We start from the raw sequence: 21,146 nt of genomic DNA on the forward strand, positions 1-21,146 counted from the left end.
TATAGGAAACAGTCCTGGGGAAAAATAAACAAATACAAAACTAGGTGAGATTACCCTCTCCTTCTATGTCCTTTTTTGGATATATTTTCTTTTTCCAGCGGTATTAATAACTTAACACATTACAATAACAATAATATCTTGAAAGTGATAAGATTTCCTGTTCATATATATACTTTATTTTTATATAGATGTAATGCATTAGAAATAAAACTCGTTTCTTTCCAAGTTCTTCTCACACTCAATATAAGTTGTCTGGGAAACAAAGATGCTCTCTATTAACACCACTAGTTGACACCAACTAACAAGAGTTAAATAAATAAAAATGACCCCTTCTTGTTTATCACTTCCCATTTGTGGAAATACCTCCAAACATATCATTTTACTTTATATTCATATAGAAAGATAAGGGGCATCTTGGCAAGTGCTATGGACTAAATTGTGTCTCCCCAAAATAAAAAATAAAAAGCCCTAACCCGCAGTGTGATTGTACCTGGAGACAGGGCCTATAGGTAGGTGATTAAGGTTCCATGAGGTTGTGAGGGTGAGGTCCTAATATGGCAGGATTGGTACTCTTGCAAGAAGGGGCACCAGAATAAGAGGGTTTTTTCTTCCACCCCACCACCCCGCACATGCACAAGGAAGAGGTCGCGTGAGCACAGAACAAGCTGGTGGCCACCTGCAAGCTGGAAGGGGACGCCTCTGCAGAGACCGACCCTGCCGGCACCCTGGTCTGGAACTCCCAGCCTCCAGCGCGGTGAGAAAATACATTTCTGTTGCTTAATGTGACATAAGCTGTGGCATTTTGCCATGGCAGTCTGAGCCAACTGAGAGCAAGATCCTAGCAAATGGATCTTTTGGTAAAGATGGTGCCACTACCTACCCCATGAGGTGACAGAGATGGGACAAATACTACATGCTCAACTACCACACCACAAACTAAAGATCCCTCACATCAATTCTACAGCTTTTAAAATATGTTTCTATTTCTCAAAGCTCATCTTTAGTGAAAGAGTCACAGCAGTGAAGAGCTGTGAAGAGTCCTTGAATTAGGTTATAAAAAGTGTTAAACCTGATCATGTTAATTCCATTACTTCCATGGGAACAGAGCAACTTAAAAGGCCTGCAGAAATCAGGACAAGTAGTTTCAAAGCCTCCCACTGTCCCTCCCCTTTTTTCCTACAATTTCCCTGAAGTAGATATCTGATCTTCTGATGGCTATATTCAGTGCCCCAGGCATGGCCGCCACCCTTGGTGTGTGAGATAACAGCAAGCCTCCTTGATACCATCAACCAGTGACAAGTATTAACTGGTAGCCCTTTCACATCTCAATAGAATACAAAGATGTGGGAATAGCCTTAACTGTGTCACTAAAAAATACTAGGAAGTAAGTGTTAAAAACCGTCCCTAGAACTAATGTTGACTCAAAGCTCAGTATTTTTATTGTAAGATTCAAAAGGCAGTTTTAGCAATTGTTTTCCAAAGCAGAATGACAAAGACACAGTAACGATGGAGCCGCTGACCTTGGAAAGGGTCGTACTGCCCCGGGATGAGTGGGTACCCCATGCCCACGTGGGTGTGGTGATGCGTGTGCAGGTGCCGCTGGCCGAAGGGGGAGTGGCGGTCCCTTTCCCGCTCCGCTTCCCGTTCCCGCTCGGCTGTGGCCTTTTCCACAGGCTGCGACAGAAAAGAGACATTTTCCCCTCTTAAATCTCCGGAAAACAACTTGAAGGTACTACACCCCTTTTGTTACTGATTAAAAGGTAGACAGATACTTAGAATTCTTTATTAATTGAAGACAATTTCAAAAGATAGGCATTAGTTTCAGTTGGGATTAAGCCAACCCTAAACAATTACTCTACCCAAAGTAAGCTGAGCGGCACCAATGTTTTCCTCAAATGACTGAAATAAGAGGACTTCTCTCTATCTCACTCATAACTGCAGGTTGAGAATCCACCCGATATCTTCCCAGAAACAACTTGTACATATGGATCAAGGAAAAGAAATAGTTTTGGAGATTTCTTTAAGGTCAAGTTCTCTAATTACACTTTCATTTCATTTATATTTTGTAGGGAAAACTTATCTCTGAATTTTAAACATATTTGTATCCATTTTTTTCTACTGAAAATATACATCCTAATATTATATGCCAATTTAAAGTATATGCCCACATTCTGAATCTCTCCATTTTAAACACTCATAGAGAAGCTCCCATTCTCCCAAATCATAATTTGGTTAAGGAAAGTGTGTTTCCTATGCATTTCTACCTTTTAGAGTGTAACCATTCTTTCACTAAAGTTCTCTTTTTCGTTTACGAAAAAATCTTTGTACTAGGAGGACTTACAGAAAAAGACTCAGATCACCTTTTCTAGTTTCTTTATAGAGTCTCTGGCAGACTCATTCACATCACAGTTACTGTATCTTAATTTACTTTAAACTTCTCTTTTCTAGCCAAGAACCATCATAGTCTTTCTTTAGTCTCTCTTCATAACAGTCTCTCGAACTGGCAGCTGACGTTTGGGTGGAGAGCTGTCTTTCACAAAGACACACGTCCGCATACTTCAGCGGGGTTGCTATGGGGACAGCAATGAGTCAGGGCCAAAAAATAGCAGATGCAGTCCTCGCTCCTCAGCCCAGTGACTCGCTCTCGCATATGAGCGCACACTGTGCAAGACTCCAACTAGCGCCTGAATGAGCTTAACAGCTACTCCATGTCACGGGACCTCAGCTTTGCTCCTGATGGAGCCCCCACCATGAACGCCGACCATATGAATACTAACGGTCAATAGCCGGAGTAGAAAACTCAAATCTCTACAGAAGTCAAGCTAACAACAAAGACGAGTGATGCAGGCTGGGAGGGTCTATTTACATACATCTCACATTGGTGGGAGTGGGACATACTGCCTACATGGGGCTACTTGTTCCCATCAATTACTGCCATGTCATTTTGGACCAGAATTTCTATTATCTTAAGAGAAGCAGGCCAGGCGCAGTGGCTCACACCTGTCGTCCTAGCACTCTGGGAGGCCAAGGCAGGTGGATTTGAGCTCAGCAGTTTGAGACCAGCCTGAGCAAGAGCAAGACCCAGTCTCTACTAAAAATAGAAAGAAATTAACTGGACAACTAAAAATATATAGAAAAAATTAGCCGGGCATGGCAGTGCATGCCTGTAGTCCCAGCTACTTGGGAGGCTGAGGCAGGAGGATTGCTTGAGCCCAGGAGTTTGAGGTTGCTGTGAGCTAGGCTGATGCCATGGCACTCACTTTAGCCTAGGTAACAGAGTGAGACTCTGTCTAAAAAAAAAAGAGAGAGAGAGAGAAAGAGCATCTGAATGTAAAATCTCTGGTTTATAAAAGCTGTCCCAAAAGAAAACATTTTTTAAAAACTTGATTTCCCCAATAGGTCGACAGTTTATAGCCTCTGAACTACTTACAAAGGATGCTACGAAATAGAGTTCTTTGTTATCTAATTTCTCAAAGTTTTATCAGAAATATTTCACACCAAACGTTGGTTCCTATGAATTTAAATTTCCACCTAATGAGCATCCTCCCAGGTAAGCAAGGTATACTAGATTTTGCAGCAGAAAAGCTTGCTATCACCATACATGCTTGAACAATAATTTTCCCTCATGTGAAAGAAAGTATCTTACTATTGACACTCCATTCTTTATGTATTAGGATAAAACAGTATCCTGAAATCACAGCTGGGTTCCAAAACCATTTATATTTCAAGACTGTTGTCTAGCTTGATCCCCTTTCTCCCCAAACACAGTACTTTTAAGCAACAACAAAAGGAGGCTTACAGCAGGAGACTTGCTGCGGTACTGGTTGGCATGCTGCTGGAGCAAGTCCAGTGCTTTAGATTCAGTGGCTGTTTTCGTGTTGATGCTAGGGCTGGTGCTGACTTTCTCTGTCTCTTCTCTCCCTGACATCTTCCCATAAACAGGATAATGAAATCCTGGAGAGAGATAGGCCCCTGCAGATAAACAACAAATGCCATATCAAGTTATGGGCTACGTCTTTAAAAAAAATCATTTGGGTCACGTGAATTTGGGATAAGAGTCGGAGATCTTAAAATAGGGGGCTACGTTAAGAATGAGCTACATCATCGTTAAACTGTATCTAGGTTCTCCGATTTTCTTCTCCCAGTTAATTCATCCTGATGAATGGAGGTTATAAACAGAATTGAGCTTACAGCCATTTCATACATTTATGTGTCCGCTTAAGTGAAAGGAATAGTAACTATAATGATTATGACAGTAAGTGCTTAGAATATTTTCAAAGGCAATAAAGTATCTGTCAGTCTAACAGCCATAGCAGACCATCAGAGACTATGGAAACTATAGCGGAGGATTCTTGACATTTCATTTAAAAAAAAATCTTATATTAAATCTGTTTCATCTTTGGGACTTTAAGCAGCATAAAAACAAGCAAAACAAATGTCATTCTTGAAGCTTCTAATGCATCTTGAGTTTTTATAATAACAGCTAATATTTGAACATAGCCTCTTCCCTCCAATACGGTTAGGACGAACACACATACCAGGGTAACTGTGCATCAGGACGGGAGAGACAGCGCGGTATGCAGGATGGCTGGGGTCGTACATCTGTGGGTAAGGGTAGGCATGCAAGTACTGTATGTACGACTGATGCTGGCTCATGGGCGAGGACACAGCCACTCTCGTTCCCCGAGAGTCCTTCCAATTCACAGGGGTCTTTCGATCGTCATTTTTCAGCTTGTTCTCCTCCATTGACTGAGAATCAGGGCGCTTGGCCTCTTTGGGCTCCTCTTTGATGCTCGTTAATGATACAGGAAGGCTGGGCACACCACTCTCTTTATTAGGAGTTTTCCTTGGACTATCCTCTTTTAATTTCTTCTCTCGATCAAGTTCTTCTGGCTTTTGCTGATCCAGATACTTGGGCTGGTATACGTAATGATGCCATGTCCTTGAATCTGGATCCTGAGTTTTGAGAAGAAAACAAAACAGATTTGTTTTAAAATTTCCATTTTTAAGAAAACTTATTTATCATTGTGACAGTACCATTCTAATATTAAGTGAACATTCATGTGTGTGCTAGGCATTGTGCTAATAGCTTTATGTGCTTCTCTCACAGTAATATGTCTGAGGTAGGCATCATTACTGATCCCTTGTACAGAAGACAAAACCTAAGTTTTTAAAGTTCAAGCAATATCAAGGTCACACTGATGCCCAATTGTGGAGCTGGGCTTCAAACTAAGGTCAGTTAGAATTCAGAGCTGGGCCCTAAATGTCATTTCTCAACATTAAATAATATCCTCAGACATATTTAATCCAATCCTCATTTTCCTTTTAATACCTTGCATAGGTAAAAAGAATATTAAAAACTCCAACTCAAGCTAATAATAGTAAATTTAAGTAATTGCTATAGCTATTAACATCACTTAGGAGGAAAAACTCTTGGTTTCCTAATACATTTTCTTCATCTACTGCAGCTGAGGCTTAATATATTGGCTCACTTCTCATTATGTGCTAACATCTTAATCAAAACAAAATTTCAAATTAATAGCACACATTATGGCTTCTCTATTGGAAAAACAAAGCCATCTATAAACCCCCAAATCGTATTGTTCCAATGCAGCCCTGTGAAGCGACAGCCTGATTTAGGTGTGGAAGTGGGGCACGTGAGAACTCTGGATGGCCTTTTGACCTGCGAGCCATTCACGACACAAACCCACTGGGCACCCAGGCACCTAGGGGAACACTCACGGTTGGGCCTAAGCCCCAGCTCTAGGCAGAAATGTGTGGGGGCGGGAAGGGTTCTTGCACCGATGCACCCGGGCTCTGGAGCACGGGGCGGGGCTGGGGGGTGCGGTGCCGGGAAATGCCGGTACGATGCTCACAGCGCCGCAGTGAGTCAGGATGTCTGGGCTGTGACAGAAAGTGCTAGCACATGGTGGTTTCATGGTGACCAGTTTTCAGGTGTTCTCAGGCTGGCCGAGCACAGGGCTCTAGGATGGCTAGAGCTGAGGCCCCTCCCCCCACTGTCCCCACGCGGCTCAGCACCGAGCTCTGCTCCCGGCACTTCACACAGTGTAAAACGGAGATCTAGGCATGTCAAACCCCACGCCAAGGACAGCTGGGCCCCGAATTTTATTAAAATGATGAACAGAAAGTGTGAATTTAGGGACCCAGTTTTAGTAATCTGAGAAGATGCTAGTAGAAATTCGGAAATGTAAAAGAAAAAATATTTTAGAGCTCAGATTCAGAATCTGAGGGTCAGAAGGGAATTCAACAGCCCCTGGTAGTGGAATGCTAAGTGAGAAATTAAGGGACCCTGTCAGAGTCACAGAGTGAGTGAGTGGCACGGAACACGGTCTGCAAAGTGCATGCCCACAGTTCCTTTTGCTACACAACATGACAAGGAAATAGTAATGTACACTTTAGGGCTACATGAAACTCCTAAGAATCTTAAGATGTTTTTCAAGGGAAGAGGAAAAAACCCTAAGGTCGGTTTCTTTCCTGTGTCAGAGTCTAACCAGATCAAGCCCAGACATGAACAAGTGTCAGACTGCTCTCTCTCTGGTGGGGCCACGCTCCACAATCTTACTTGTTTAAATCTCGAGGTTGGGTCTACACCTGTCTGCTTCATAGAGTCCATGACAGATTTCATTTCTACAGCCTCCTTAATAAGCTGGTGGTTTTCCATCTGCTTAGCTTTGAAGCTGTCGGCCTGAAGCTGCTGCTGGTGATTGGAGAGAAGCTGCGATTTACCTGTCTCCTCAGTTTTATTAGGCACTGACGGCCCTAGTTTAGAATGGTTTTTGTTAGGCTCCGGAGTAGAGGGAGCTTTTGAGATTGTGGCCGATGGCATGTTTTTCTGTTTACTGTCCTCCTTGCCCAGCTCTTTCAAGGGGAGCTCACTTTTCCTTTCACACTCGCCTCTCCCAGTCTGGGCCAGTTTCTGCTCTGCCAGCCTCTGGTCCTCATAGTACTTCTCATATTGCTGCCTATAGGCAGGGCTGGTGGCCATCAGGGACTTCTGGTCCATGTAGAGCCCGTAGGCATACTGGCCGTAATAGAGCGACTGGGCCAGCGCGGGATGCCTCTGAGTGATCACCGACTGGTGCTGGGGCTGCAAGCACGCAGAGCTGTGGTCCACTTTCTTCGCATCTAACTGCTCGGCCTTGTCTTTCTTTTCGGCATCTTCCTCAGACTCCTTCTTGATCTTCATTCCCTGCGTGCTCCCGCTGTTCCCAGCTGCAGGGGCGCCGACCTGTCCGGGGTGCATGTAACTTGGAGAATAATAAGGATCGTAGCCGTGGTAATAGGGAGAATGGGACTCTTTCAGTTGAGATGATTGTGCTGCAGTTGCAGAATGCCCTTTGACAATGCCATCTTTGCTAGAAATGATATCTGATGGGGAACTGGTTTTGGACCTCATGCCCTCCGACCTGCTGTCAGAACCACCGTCGTCAGCAGCATCGGATATGTCCGAATAGGCCGGGCTGCTCGTCTTGGCCGCTGAACTCTCTGTGCCATTCGGGGTCAACACGTGCAGGGGTGCCAGGGGCGCCTGCCCGTTCACCAAAGTGCTGCATTCCATCCTCGAGGCGCTCCCTATGGAAGGGCTGGGCGCGTTGTCTGTGAAAGTGTAAACCTTATCAGCCTCGGCTTTGATGCTGGCCATGCGGCTCTCCTGGGACTCCGACAGCCCGTTGGCCAGCCCTTCATTCTTGTTGAGATGCTCCTTTAAAAAATGCCCAGATAAGTCTTTGCCGGCCCCCTTGGAGTCCTCTAGTTTCCCCAGCTTGGCATCCATTTTCGGGCTTCCCGTCTCTTTCCCTTCTTTGTCCTTTAGCTTCCGCTTCTCCTTTTTCTTTTTGTCTTTGAGTGACACCAGAGCTGGGTTCACGGTGACCGGCTCTCCCATAATCGTGGGCTTTGGTTGGATAGGTTTTAATGGAGGACTCTTTGGTGTAGCCTGAACAACAGTTGTTGTGAGGGAGGGCAGCCCAGGAATCGTCCCCGTGGTGGTGGTCGTGAAGGTGGCGGTAGGTATAGCAATTAGTTGGGGGGGAGTGGGGGCTGGGGCAGGGGCGATGGGCCGGGCACTTTTTAGTTTAGAAAGGTTTTTGTCCATTTTGCAATTGTTAGCTTTTTTGCCCTTTTCTTTATCTCCCAAATTTTTCTTGTCAATTAATCCTTCTGCTTCCAGTTTAGGCATTTCGGCAGCCAAACTGCCATCTGCCGCCGAGCAACTGTCTAATGTGGCCGTCATGTTGGAGATTACCGGAAGGTTGTTCAGTTCATTGTTAAGGCCTTTCTTTTTGCCAGAATTCTTCCCAGCTTTAGAACCGATAATTGAACCCGGGCCATTGCTCATCAGTTCCCTCTTGCCCTTGGGGGTCCCAGGGGGGTTCCCAGCGCCAGGGGATGCTGGTGCCTTCACCTGGTCATAAGCTGATACACTTGTGCTTGGCTCACTGCACTCAAGCGCCACGTTGCTCAGGGCCTCCTCACAGTCCGAGATCTTGTCCTCGCTGTCGGGCTCGAACTCCAGCTTGTTTTCTGGGTCTAAGTGTGCATGCGCCTGGTGGTACCTCAGGCCGTTAATGTGCTTGTACTTCTTGTTGCAGTTTGGGTGGGGACAATCGATTAACACTGGAGAAGAGCAGCCCTGGTCCAAAAAGGTAGTCTCTGGTTTCCCTTGAGGGGTGGTGGGAGTGCTTCTCGAATTTGTGCGGACACGCTTCCCAGGCTTATTGTCCTCGGAGCTGGAGTTCAGGTCCAGCTCCATCGGAGGCTTGGTTTTCCTTTTATTGGTGGAGGAAGGGCTGGCTTTGATGTCCTCAGCGGCACAGTTTGGGGGTGTCCTTCGTCCGCTGGCATTGAGGCTGCCCCGCCTCCCTTTCCCATTGGCCCCACCCCTGTTCTTGCTCTGCAGCCCTCTGGACTCGGCGAAGCTGGCCTCAGAGCCCGGGGCCGCCGCAGCGGACCTCGCTCTCTTCCCTCTGCCCCGGCCGCCTCTCATCTCCAGGTCACTTGTCGGCGACTCACAGAACCTAGGGAGCAAGGAACAGACGTCAAGATGAGCATCCTGGAAAGAGCCAGGTGAAATCACAAGGCACACAGTGCAGCAAAGAGGAGTCCACACCCCCGTAGCTTAAGGGCTGGGCCCAGCCAAGGAAAGGAGACCCTGTCCTTCCACTGACAATTTCCAACACCTGCAAAAGAACAGGCTACCAACAGCTTATATTCTTTCTCAGAAAATGAAAGGAAAACAGCTCAGGTAGCTAGCTTCCAATCCAGCTCAAATTCCCATTTTGAGAAAAGAAGAAAACAAAGAAGAGAGAGAAGGGGTGGGGAGTGAGATCTCCTGATAGAAAAGAAATCCAGCATCTGCATTTTACTGTGTTCAGTCCTGAATTGTTCAATTCTCTTTTGCCTGGTTTCAATTACAGGCAGACCTTTATGTACTATTAACCTCTCGCTATAGCTTCCTTGCAAAGAGAGGATGGGAGGAGAGAGATAAAGACCCTGTTTGTACCTGGGAGGGGCCCAGTCGTGCTTGGTGCAGTCCAGCAGGGTCCCCACGTAAGTTTTGTTCCTCCACGTGACATTGACCACTAGGACACCTGTGGGTGGTGGGGGAAGAAAAGGATCACGGTTAGCATGGATTACTCTATTTCCACTTCATTTATTATTACTATTTTTTACCAGCAAAGTTCTATTCTAATTTGCTTTCAAAAGCTGTGGTTTGCATCCTTCCTCTTTCTGGTTTCGGTGACCTCAAGTTAAAACCCACAGGAAATAATGTGAGTGTGCATTCGTGCGCGTGCGCATGTGGTACAAAAGGGTGAGACTGTGTGTGAGAGTGTAATCAAGATACTGCTGACAGAAGGAAATGGTTTTTGCCATGTCCTGCTGTAAAACAGCAACACTCACCTCTTAATTTTTCTATTATTACACATAATTGCTTTCGTTTGGCAAGCAGCCAACATCAACTAAGCGCCAGTTACCAGCGCTTAAAGCAGAAGGTGACCGAAAGCAATCGGTTTTGTTTCTAATTCAACAACATAAAATAATGGGGATTTTTACTAAATATTAAGAAAAAATTATGCAGGTGTATAAAAATAGGCATAGAGGGGAAAGTAGGGTCTTAGAGTCCAGATAGTAGACAATCAGCTATGATTTCTCTTTCCTAATCCTCCCTCTTTGACTTTGTGAGACAATAATCAGCCTTGCTGTGGTATCTGTTTCACTGTTTGGTCTTGTTTCATATTAAGGACTCCTAAAATAGCCCTCTTAAGAAAATAAATGTGCACAATAGATTTGCTCTTGGGGTTATCTTTAGAATCAACTTTGGTAAGCATTTGCCATTGAGGATTAGAAGAGAAATCTCAAAACCAACACACTTGTTTCCTGCAAGCCATTCTGCTTTTCCCAACTGCTTTGCAGACAGACAATTTAATTTAGCACTGCATCTGTGAATTACTAAACTTAAGTGCACTTAGTATACCAAATGTCACAGAGAAACAAAATATAACATCCTCTTTATTTCTCTAGAGGACTAGCGCCATATTTTTAAAAAGTCACTCCTTTAAAGTGTATTTTAATATGACCTAGATTTTGAAACGTACATAAAATATTAGGGTAAGGAAATGAAATATATAAGTGAGCCTTTGTTTTCTTTTCTGCACCTACTCCCATTCTTTCTTGGAAACACCAGAGGACATTACTCAAAGTCTATTTGTAGCTGGTTTGCTCTCTTGCATTACCACTGCCATTTTGAATTTTACAAAAAACCTGTACTGAGTTCCTCGATGCTAAGGGAAACCTCACAAGGTAAGACTCATTTCCTTGGAAACCACTTAACAGCAGGTAAAATGTCTGAATGGCTGAGATTCAAGTAGTGGGGAGGAAGAATTTCTTTCAAAAGCCTCAAAAGGAGATTTAAAAATTGTTTCCCATATGGTCCATGTTGCTATTACTTAGGCAACAGCTGAACTTACTCAGTGTAAATTCTGCCCGTTGTGGCAATAGGCTAGCAGGGGAAAGGCTAGGAAGAGCAAAGCAAGCATTTCCTCAAATCACGCCTGATTCCACTGAAATTCCCTCAGGACATTTTTTAAAAAACCATTGAGTATAAAAATTCATATTGCGACGAAAATCAGTGATAATTAGGCATTTGGTCAAAATGTGCACAAGACAGAACAATTGGAGGAAAGGATTCTTTATGAGCTCATCCCTTCAGGAAAGGGGAGGGCTGGGAGAGGAGAGGAAGACTGAGTGGTTTTCTCATCATCTGCTCTCTGGGGCACTGTGTGTGGTGTCAAAGACCTTTGCAGCTGCTTAAAATTCTTTAGCGTGTCAGCTATATTTACAGTGCAGGAATGTATCTGTATCGCCAGAAGGTTACTGCATTTCAGCTTTGGATGCAATAGGCTGGATCACTGCGTTCTGGGGGCCCTGATGTAGCACAAATGTATAATTAAAATTGCTTGAAAGGAAACATGAAAGAAACAACAAACCCTCCATTCTTGCAGTAATAAAATTAAAAACAGGAAAAGTCTGCACAGACACTTAACATTTGTCTGCAGTGAAAGGCTTTTGTTATTGCTTTTCCCCTAAGGGGCTCGCGTTTCCAGCGAGCGCGGGCCGCGGATTGGCCGGCGCCCGCGGCGAACGCTGGCGTCTGATTGGCCGGGCCGAGGGGCGGCCGGGCGGCCGGCGGGAGGGCGCCGCTCGCGGGGACCGCGGCACCCGAAGCCCGCAGGCAGCCACCGCTACCGGCTGCTGGCCGAAGCCGCCGCAAAGGCTGGACCGCAGTGGCGACTTCCACACCGCACACTGCGCGCGTCGCCCGCTACTCTGTCTGGAAGCCACATAGGCAGACCTCTTGTCTAGGGACAAGTGATGCTGCTGTGATTTGCACTGGGAGGAAATAAAATCCTGGAAAGGGAAGTCCATTTTCAACTTCAAAAGGCCTGAATAAGTCACCCTTATTTTTCCAGAAGCACTCCGTGTTTAAAAGGTTCTACTCCCAGGGAGATACTCTGAACAGCCCCCATCCAGCAATGCTAATTAGATGCGTGTGCTTGTGTCTGTCTTTATATGTCCAAGCCGCTTCCCAATGCCACAGAATATTTAAATCTGCCTAGAATTCACATGCGAATACACACACACACACACACACACACACACACACACACACACACACGTGTTTACACAGCCAAATCTGCCGCTTTATATATGAATGAAGGCTTAAGGAATGTTTCTCATACAAACTACACAGTGTCTTGTCTCTTTGTAGGAGACTCTATGTTTAGACAACACACTATTGTGAAGGGCCAAGGGGAAAGGTGGCATGTTAGTTCTAAAACAAGTAGCAGTTTGATTATTTTGCTGAAATCTTAAAATCTTGAACATTATGTAACCCACGGTCATAGAAAGCAGACTTATTATATAAATGTCCAAGATGAAAATTAGTCCTTTAAGAGTACAAATTTGAATTTTATAAATCTGGGCAGGCATAAAGTTATATTTCTCACTATCTTATATAAATTGGAAATAAGTTTATTCCAAAAAGTGTAATGTTATTTTAATGCACATTTATTCTTTCAAACACCTAGCCTGTGAGGCAGGTGCTAAGGACACTCTATCTGAGTCCTTTTCATCTTTATATTTGCAAGTATCCCAACAGGTTTATTATCCTCCCCTTTCTACCCATGGACTGGTCATGGTCTTTCTCAAGGAACTAATGCCTACACTGTAACATTTTATATTGAAAAATATCTGAGGCTTATTACTAATAAAGAATTACAGCTGAACAGTACAATGGATGGTCTGACACTGTGCTCACCACACATGGTTTTCTTCTTTGCATTGTTAACACTTTGTCTCAGATACGGATACAGCATCTGATGCTGCCCGCAGAGGCATACTACCTACAGGACATTTAATAAGAACAAGGTCTTTATTTTACAACCCCAATCTCTTACCTATAGAAGCCAAATAAGCCCTGAGATCTCATAAGGATTCCAGTCGCAATGTTCTGTTATTTCCTCAGCACAGAGTTTGCAGGGAGATGGTCAAGCCCATCCAACATTTACTGTGTCTACGGGGTACACATCAGGTATCTATGTGGGGCTATGGAATCGGCCACGTTTTAGTTGGAATGCCACCCAATCTGTACAGCTTTGCACACTACCTGCATTTACAGAGCAGCCCCTTAGGCCGTCACATTAGACTAGAGCAGATCCTGGATGTGATAGCTCACAGTGTCTGCCCTGCCCACCTTCCCTGCTCAGAGGGCAGCCTGGGTGATCAGACTCCCAGATCAGTGATCCTAACCCTGACCTCATCCGACTGGACCAGAGATGAGCACCTGAAGCAGAGGCGACCAAACAGGAACTTACACTGGGAATCTGAGTTAGTAATGTACAAGTTGCAGAAAGTTAGTAATTAGAGTAGAAGCCTATGCTTGCAAGGTACTGTGAGACTAAGAGGGCCATGATGGGCCAAGGCCCCAGTGATACGATAGCTATGAGATGAGAAAGCCAACTGCTGGTGCAAAGCCCTCAGTGCATGGGTGTGTCCGCATGGGACCCTTCCTCCTCCAGCTTAATCACAGAGGATTTCACCAGCATCCATTCGGGACTGCCTGGCTATTTTCCAGCCGTCTTGTTAGAAAGTTATTCCTGGTGCTAAACTAAATTTGTCTTTGAATACCTTGGTCCTGGCTGTGTCTTCTGATAGCACAGCAGTCCACCCATGTCCCCTTGACTGCCTTCCTTCCATCCAGGCAAAGACAGTGACTATGCTGGCATTCTCCTCACCTCCAGTTTACGCTCTTCCTTCCCCCCTCCAGCCTACACAAATTCCTTCAACTGTTCCGCATGTCACACTTTTATTTCCCCTGAACGAAACCCTTGAAGATGCCTCTGTCCAAATCCTCAAGGAAAGTTAAAGTTCCTAATTAGGAGCAAATGAAGACTAATCAAAGGCCATCACTTCTGTGACTCCTCCCTCACTCATGCACAGACCACGCACACCGCCAGAGGACGGCCACTCTCTCCGCAGTCGCCAGGGCTGCACGCACGCGCGAGCTCACAAGGAGCCATGTGTGCCTCCCGTTCTGGGTTCGGAGCCACACTCTCTCTCCGCTGCCCTACCGATTCGATGCGACCGTGTGACCAAGTCCCACAAAGAAAAGTGAGTGAGCTGCCACAGGCCACCTCCAGGCCTGGCCCATAAGAACCTCCTATGCATATTCTTCCAGTCTCCTTCTCTTTCTTGCTGCTATGATGGAAATGACTACCACGACTGTGAAGGCCTCAAGTTGAAAGTGGTACGTCTCCCTCAGCTGGGATCCTGAATGACAATAGGAATCTCCTCCTGCCAGGAATACACAACCCACTCTGTCGGGTGAGCACCAAATGCCCTCGCCATGTCTGGATGTGGTGAGACTATCTGTCCTACCCTAATGGCCCCGTCACATTTCATTCCACTCATATACACAGTAAGCCTGTCTCTTCCAACCAGATGACACTCCTTAAAAACAGGAGTTGTGTCTGTACCCACAGACCCTGGGAGCACAGGCCCAGCTCACAGTGAGAGTTCATTAAACACCCAGGAACTAACTACATGGGAACTGAGGAGAGACAGTCTAGACTGAATCCTACTCAGTGAGTTCTTTTCTCTATTATCATACTTCTTCAATAGGCATAATCCCCTACTAGCTTATAGATGATAGACATTCTCTGTGGAGAGATTTTGCTCCCAAGATGTTATAAATGTGGTTTATGAATTATTATTTCTGGTATTTGTGAAGCTGTTTCCTCAAGAACTGGGTAAATGCCTGATTTCCCAGTGGATAGGCATAACTCTGTTTGCATTACAGTTTCAAGACTGTTTCAGAGTCTTTAAAGTGCTTCATCCCTGGGATAGAAGTCTTTGCCAAGCATTACAAATGCTGAATTTGGAATCAGACAGAAGTTTTTTTGAACGTTTATTCAGACTACCACATCTGGATGGACTTGGTGTGCACTCAGGCAGAAAACAGAAACCTCATTCTAAGAACACCAAATTGTAACCCATTTATGCCATAATCCCTTTTTTTTTAATTTACACATTTCTTTCCTTTTATGTATTTTTCTAGTGAAACATTAGTGACAATAAAAATGCTACAATACTCTGGTTTCATGAATACAGGATAAAGTTCATATATTTTGGATATCACATTACCCTACATTTTTATACAATGTAACTATTGAACAAGGTGTGATTTATCACCATTCCTTTGTTTAGAACTCCCTCCCCCCATATTTTGTCGCTGTCACTCTGCTATATTCAATACTGGTACTTTTTAAAAAGCTGAATCTTGTATATTTATCTGTTGTTCCAGCTTCAGATAGAGCCTTCTTCAAAGGACAAAGTTGAGTTTATAATTATTTGGGAAAATTTAAAATTTACAACTAAGGTTGCCCATAAAATACTTGCCAGCCAAAAAGCAGAGGGACTTTCCCATTACCTATGCCAAGTATATATGGAGCACCAGGACAAGAAAAGTAAGTGTTGTCACATGATCATAAAATGCAGTATTTTTTTTTTTAAGAGCCCTACTGCTGGGCTGAATGTTTGAAGAGTCACTTTAACCACATCCTGTAATCAAACCATCTGGAACACAGTGCAGCGATTAGTCACCCTGAACACTGGACTTTATCTGAGTAAACAGTGTACAGCAGTGGAGCTTGGGAGACAGGGCAGCACTAACAAAGGGAAGTGTAATGAGACACTTTATGCCCCAGTGTGCCGCCACCCCAGCCATAAACCCGGCACACACTGCTCTGTGTTAATGTACTACTTCGTGAAGGCACAGTGAGCTTAGAGATGAAAGGATTGAAGGGCTAAAAATTGCTGGTTTGGATGGATCTTCTCTGTCGGTGGCTGGACTATGTTGGCATCACTCTATCTACGTTAATTATAACCTCTCAGATGACAGTTCAGCATTCCTGTGAGAGTCTGGTGTTATTTTCAGGACATTAGGAACACGGTTCGTTTATGGGAGGATAGTTCTGAGTCTTTATTTGCCAGAGGTTAATCTGAGAACCAAGAGATTCTTTTTGGTTCATCTAAACCCAACCCATAAATAACAAATAAAAAAATGAAACCTTAGCCAATACCAAAAAGCCATGGCAAAATGCTGTTCTAATCTGCCTTTTAAAAGATGGTAGGCTTTCTTACTTGACTGTGTTTATCTCTTTCAAAAGTACATTTGCTCATCAGTATATCATCTATGGAGATCTTTAAAAAAATCTGAAAGGATTTCCCCCCCTAAATACATTGAATAAGCCCTTAAAAAAAACCACGCAGCTAAAGAAACCTTGTTTCCCCATGGGTCTTATGGTTTAATACACAAAAGAACACACAGCCACTTCCATCACTGTCACCTCCCCCGCAGCCTTTGTTCTGAGGCCTGATGAGCTGTATTGATTTGGGAAAATCATTGAGCTTCTTGGAAAACTAGACTCTCGCTTATTCACTGCCATCTATTTCTTTCCCATGAAGACAGGTGGTCAATATCCAGTTGACTGGTCAGCTAAAAGAAGCTCTTGCTGCTTTTCTTTTTCTTGCTTTCCTAGTAACATTATCCTTTTCCACTTCTAGAAAATACAATGGCCTGTTAAGGAGCCCTGTGGGTAAGAAGAGGGAGCAGAAATAAGGCTTTTGTGAGGCACCGCTGGGAACACTAACATCCTGTCCCATACATTTGCACGGGAGCCTGTGCCACATATGTAGGTGGTGACAATATTTTCATTGACCAAACATTACACAAGTTTAAGTAAGCATTCATGAAAACTTCGAGAGGCCAAGAAGTAACTTAAAAAAAAAAATCAAAACAGATCATTAAAGATCAATTAATGTTTATCGAAGAAAGAGATGCTTTACTTCTTTTAAATCATCAGAACATATGTTCTAGCAAGTCTCCTAGTTATCAAATGTCATAGGTGTAATTATATACATTTTAGGTAGCAAAGAGCATCATTTAAAAAAAGTCATATGGAGATCTTTAGAAAATAATTTTAAACATGATTGATAACAAAAATATTTCTTTGAAGTTAGGCAGACATATCCTAAAGCAACACTGCCCTTTGATGGCTTGAGGCTAGCTTTAAAAAATATACATATATTGCATTATTCACAAAGCACTATGTGCTTCTTATTGCTTAGGCAGTTCCTCTAATAGTTTCTGCTAAGGTGCCCAGAGTCCCCGACTTGGAGACCGTCAGGAGAACAGGTTTGAGGTGACCACATTGCAGGAGGCAGGAAGAGGGCTGAGGAGGGGCAGAAGCACAAGCCCTGAGCTTGCTTCCGCAAGGACAGCCAGTCAGAGACACTTAACTGGCCTGCATCAAAGTCACCCCCGGACCCCAAGAGGATGGTTCTCAGGCTGTGGTCCATCAACGCTCAGGCAATACACAGCAGGATTCGAGGGACAAAGAGGGACAGGGGGATGGAATCAAACAAAAAACATAAAGTCTCCTGAGGCAGACATGTGAAGCGATTCAAATGCATAAGCTGAATTATGTACGTCTATGGAGTACGTGTCGGTATACATCTGTGCCGAGAGGTTTCATTTCTTGTCTTCGATTAAACTTTCCAGTAAGTAGCTGCCTCCTTTGAGGCTTGGCGACAGGGAAATAAGCAACACCACTCTGATTTCCGATGCCAAGTTCTAAACTTGGGTTTTCTCCTGTTCCCTCTCAGGCACCCACTGTTTCATGTGAAATCTGATGAGTTCAGATGATGGTTTCTAGTGCCCACAGGTTCCTCACACCCTCTCCCTTCTTTAAGCACAGTTTCCTCATTGGAATAGCAGAACGATTTCTCATTTTCTTCCTCTTTCCTTTCTCCTAGGAAGACAAAGGTTTGATGCTGACTATAACAGAACCAGCTCCCCGTCCTCAATCCAGTCTCATAAGCTTTTATCATCAGCTCATTAGGAGATGTTTTTTCCTCCCTTTAAACAAAAGTGTTCATAAATTTGGGAAAGGTACTTATAAATATTTACTGAAATAGGCCTACCATGAGCCCTAATAATGACACAGTTCTTATGATATCACCTTCTAACAGGCATTCCTTTCTTAAGAGTGTTATTTTAGGAGACAGCTGTGTTCAGTGGCCCTGGGCACACAGCACATGGCCAGGGTCTCCCAGAGTGAGAGGGAAACGCCTGTGCTCACTCCCACTGTCAGGCTCACATGCCACGGAAGATAAGCAGCTCAAAGAATGCAGCCGTTCAAATCATCGGTTCCAGTCGTTTCCTGCACTTCATATTAATTACAGGATCTTTTTAGCTAACAACTCCTATAGCCAAGCTCTCCATGATGCCATGACTTCAACTGGAAAAATGGGTGAAGAGCAAAACCTGACAAAAATAATATCGCAAAAACTCTCTCACCACACGACTCCCCCACAAAAGCAAGTACTCTGTAGAAGGGTGTAAAACGCTCTGAATTTGAGAAGTCATTAGCAGTGCTCAGCCACTTCCCTATTTTCTGTAGTGGCAGGCTGCTTCTCATTCAGTCCTTCCCCAGTGGCAGGAGAAGGGGAGGGAGGAGAGGGGGGAAGGCAGACTCATTACTGAGATGAATGAGACTGAAAGATGCAAAGGAAATAAAATGTAAGAATGAAAAATCTCATATGCCTTGGGAGGGGCGTAGGCAAGGAAAAGGGAATGCAGAGATACCAGCCTTCCCCACGCCTCTAGTCACCGAGGCTTCCTCACGAACCCACCACTTCTTGCACATCAGCACCAGCCTAGGCGTGTGTGATTAGCAGAGCTTCAGGTTTAAATTCTGTGGAATTGCTTGTCAACATATGTGTAATACAACTACAGATTATAGGACTGTGTTTTAAAGTAATTTCTTACCATCCGCAGTCCTTGAGATACAAGGAGACAGTGGGAACCAATTGACAATTATGCTCCACATCAAAAAGCTGCTACTGATCCATGTATCTCACTGGGATTGAAGAGCCAGGCTTCCTATAAATTATGATGCTTTATTTAAAGTCAGAGCGCTTATTTGCTTTTGTGCCAGCTCTGGGCTCTTTTCATCTCTAGCTCTACCAGGCCCAGGAGAGCGCACATTCCTACGGCTCTGCTGGCCACCAGCTGTGTCCTCTGTAAATCATAAAACCTCTGAACAAGCCATGCTTTACAAAGGCCAACAACATTTACTGGAGATGATCACTCTGCTATTATTCCACTCACTGAAATTTAAAATACCAATTTATAACAGCAGCTGAAAATAGGGGCACTGCCTCCCAACCCCTGTGTGTGTGTGTGTGTGTGTGTGTGTGTAGATGGGCAGGATCTGCATGTACTTGGCATGCAAAGGGGTACATTTTGTCTGTCACCCAAAAGGCATCGTCTTTGCAAATTTAGAAAGGAAACAAGGAATGTGGATGGCAGAGATGCTAGGCAAGAGGGTGAATGGGGCCCGGCCCAGGTAAGCCTCCCTGTGCTCACCTGGAGGTGGCCGAGCCCCAGGCAGCGTGGGAGGGAGCTCACACACACACTGGGACTTGGGTTCAGGATGTCGTAGGGAAAACTGAGGGAATCAGCTCTAAGGAGTTGGGTCTGTAGCGGGTGTTGAGGGCTAGGGAGGAAGAAAGAGTAAGAGCAGTGACTGAATGGAGCACCCAGGCGCCTGGAAGTGTGGCTTTGGAGACAGATCCGCCTGGGTCACAGCCCACTCTGTAGCTGCTGCTGCTTGAGCTGACCTAAACCTTTCTGAGCCTCAGTTTCTTCATCTATAAAACAGTATGGATAATATGAACATTAAATGAGATGTGATTTAGGTAAAGCATTTAACACGCCACTGGCACGCTCAGCACACGCACCATGGCTTCCTCATCGTTCACACTCTGTGTAACTCCAAGTCACAAACAGAAGAATGGGGGAGATGCCAAAACACTGCGACCCCCACTCAGCGGTGTGGCCAGAGTAAGTGCCCACATGCTGTCGGCTGCAGCCCGGCCGCGGGCATCGGCCAGGCTCCCTGCAGATGTGGCGCACCCATCTTGTAGAACCTTAAGGACTACAAATCCCAACCTTAAGGTCTTCTTTTATTATTACTATATTTACCGCCAATTTCAGCCAATATAAAGTTATCTTTCCTAACGCATCTATTGTGTAAAGCAAACATTTCCCCATCTGACCACTCAATAGTAAAGTCGATTGAGAAATGCGGCTCTAAATCACTGAAGCCTCCTCTCTGGACGAGTTAAGAGTAAGGAAACCTCATTTCAAGTTTTCAGAACAGCTAACTGAACGCCCCACATCTGTCTAAATTACAAAAGGCAAAATCAAAGCTCCCCAGCGCAGTGACAACAGACATGAGAGACACTGGCAAGGCTCTGGGGAGGGAGACAGAGCAGGTTAAATGCGTACCCATCTTTCCAATTCCCATCTGGACAGACCAGTTTTCCTGACAATGGTGAGAGCTGCCTTCCCACCCTCCCCCATTCCACATTCCAAAGTTCTTATCTTTCAGCAAAGAAAAAAAGCCCAACAGAGTTACAAGTATTTCAATAACGTGCTTAGAGACCAGCTCTTTTCTGTAAACAAGCCTAATGAAGTGTGACTAATAGTCCTCTCCTGGAGCAGAGGGAAGGTAAAAGGGCCTTTGTTAGCACTTACTGGAGCAAAGTCGTCATTTTGCTGGAGCAGAACAAAACTTAGCTGGTTACTGATTGACCAGCCCGGCTCGGTGTCACTGCTTACTGTCTATTTCTATACTCTGTATGTGTAAATACGCATGTTCACACGGACACTGAGAGGTCCTGCACGTGCACAGTCACACACACCCGTGTAAGCTAATTTTGGGGTACGTTTTTCTGCAAACCAGATGAAATGTTTAAGGCATCTAACTGCAATCTAATTCCTCTCTGATATTTGTATCTCTTCGAGTCCTTGATGTTACCTAACATTTCTCTCCACGTTTTCAGTACTACGAAACTCAATTCCAGAGCCTCTAAACCAACGATCCCCATGGACACTTAATAGTTTCCGAAGTCACTCTAGTTTAACCTGACCTGGTTATTACATTCTAGAGGTGATTTTGTTTTTTAATAAATTCAAAATTACTGGTGTTTCCTTTTCC

At 44.6% G+C, this 21,146-nt stretch overlaps 1 protein-coding gene across 2 annotated transcripts in view; it reads right to left on the reverse strand.

Annotated features, from left to right (window-relative positions):
• The window catches only part of ZNF608 (zinc finger protein 608), a 115,028-nt gene that overhangs the window by 8,812 nt on the left and 85,070 nt on the right, over positions 1–21,146 (reverse strand). For both annotated transcript variants that reach the window (XM_012751782.3, XM_012751781.3), the window contains exons 4-8: positions 9,524–9,611; positions 6,584–9,038; positions 4,539–4,956; positions 3,800–3,972; positions 1,521–1,674 (exon numbers count right to left, since the gene is read on the reverse strand). In XM_012751782.3, coding sequence (XP_012607236.1) covers positions 1,521–1,674; positions 3,800–3,972; positions 4,539–4,956; positions 6,584–9,038; positions 9,524–9,611 — 3,288 coding nt within the window. The remainder of the gene's footprint in view (positions 1–1,520; positions 1,675–3,799; positions 3,973–4,538; positions 4,957–6,583; positions 9,039–9,523; positions 9,612–21,146) is intronic.

The sequence above is a fragment of the Microcebus murinus genome, chromosome 11 (assembly GCF_040939455.1).
Source record: "Microcebus murinus isolate Inina chromosome 11, M.murinus_Inina_mat1.0, whole genome shotgun sequence".
Classification (NCBI taxonomy): domain Eukaryota; kingdom Metazoa; phylum Chordata; class Mammalia; order Primates; family Cheirogaleidae; genus Microcebus; species Microcebus murinus.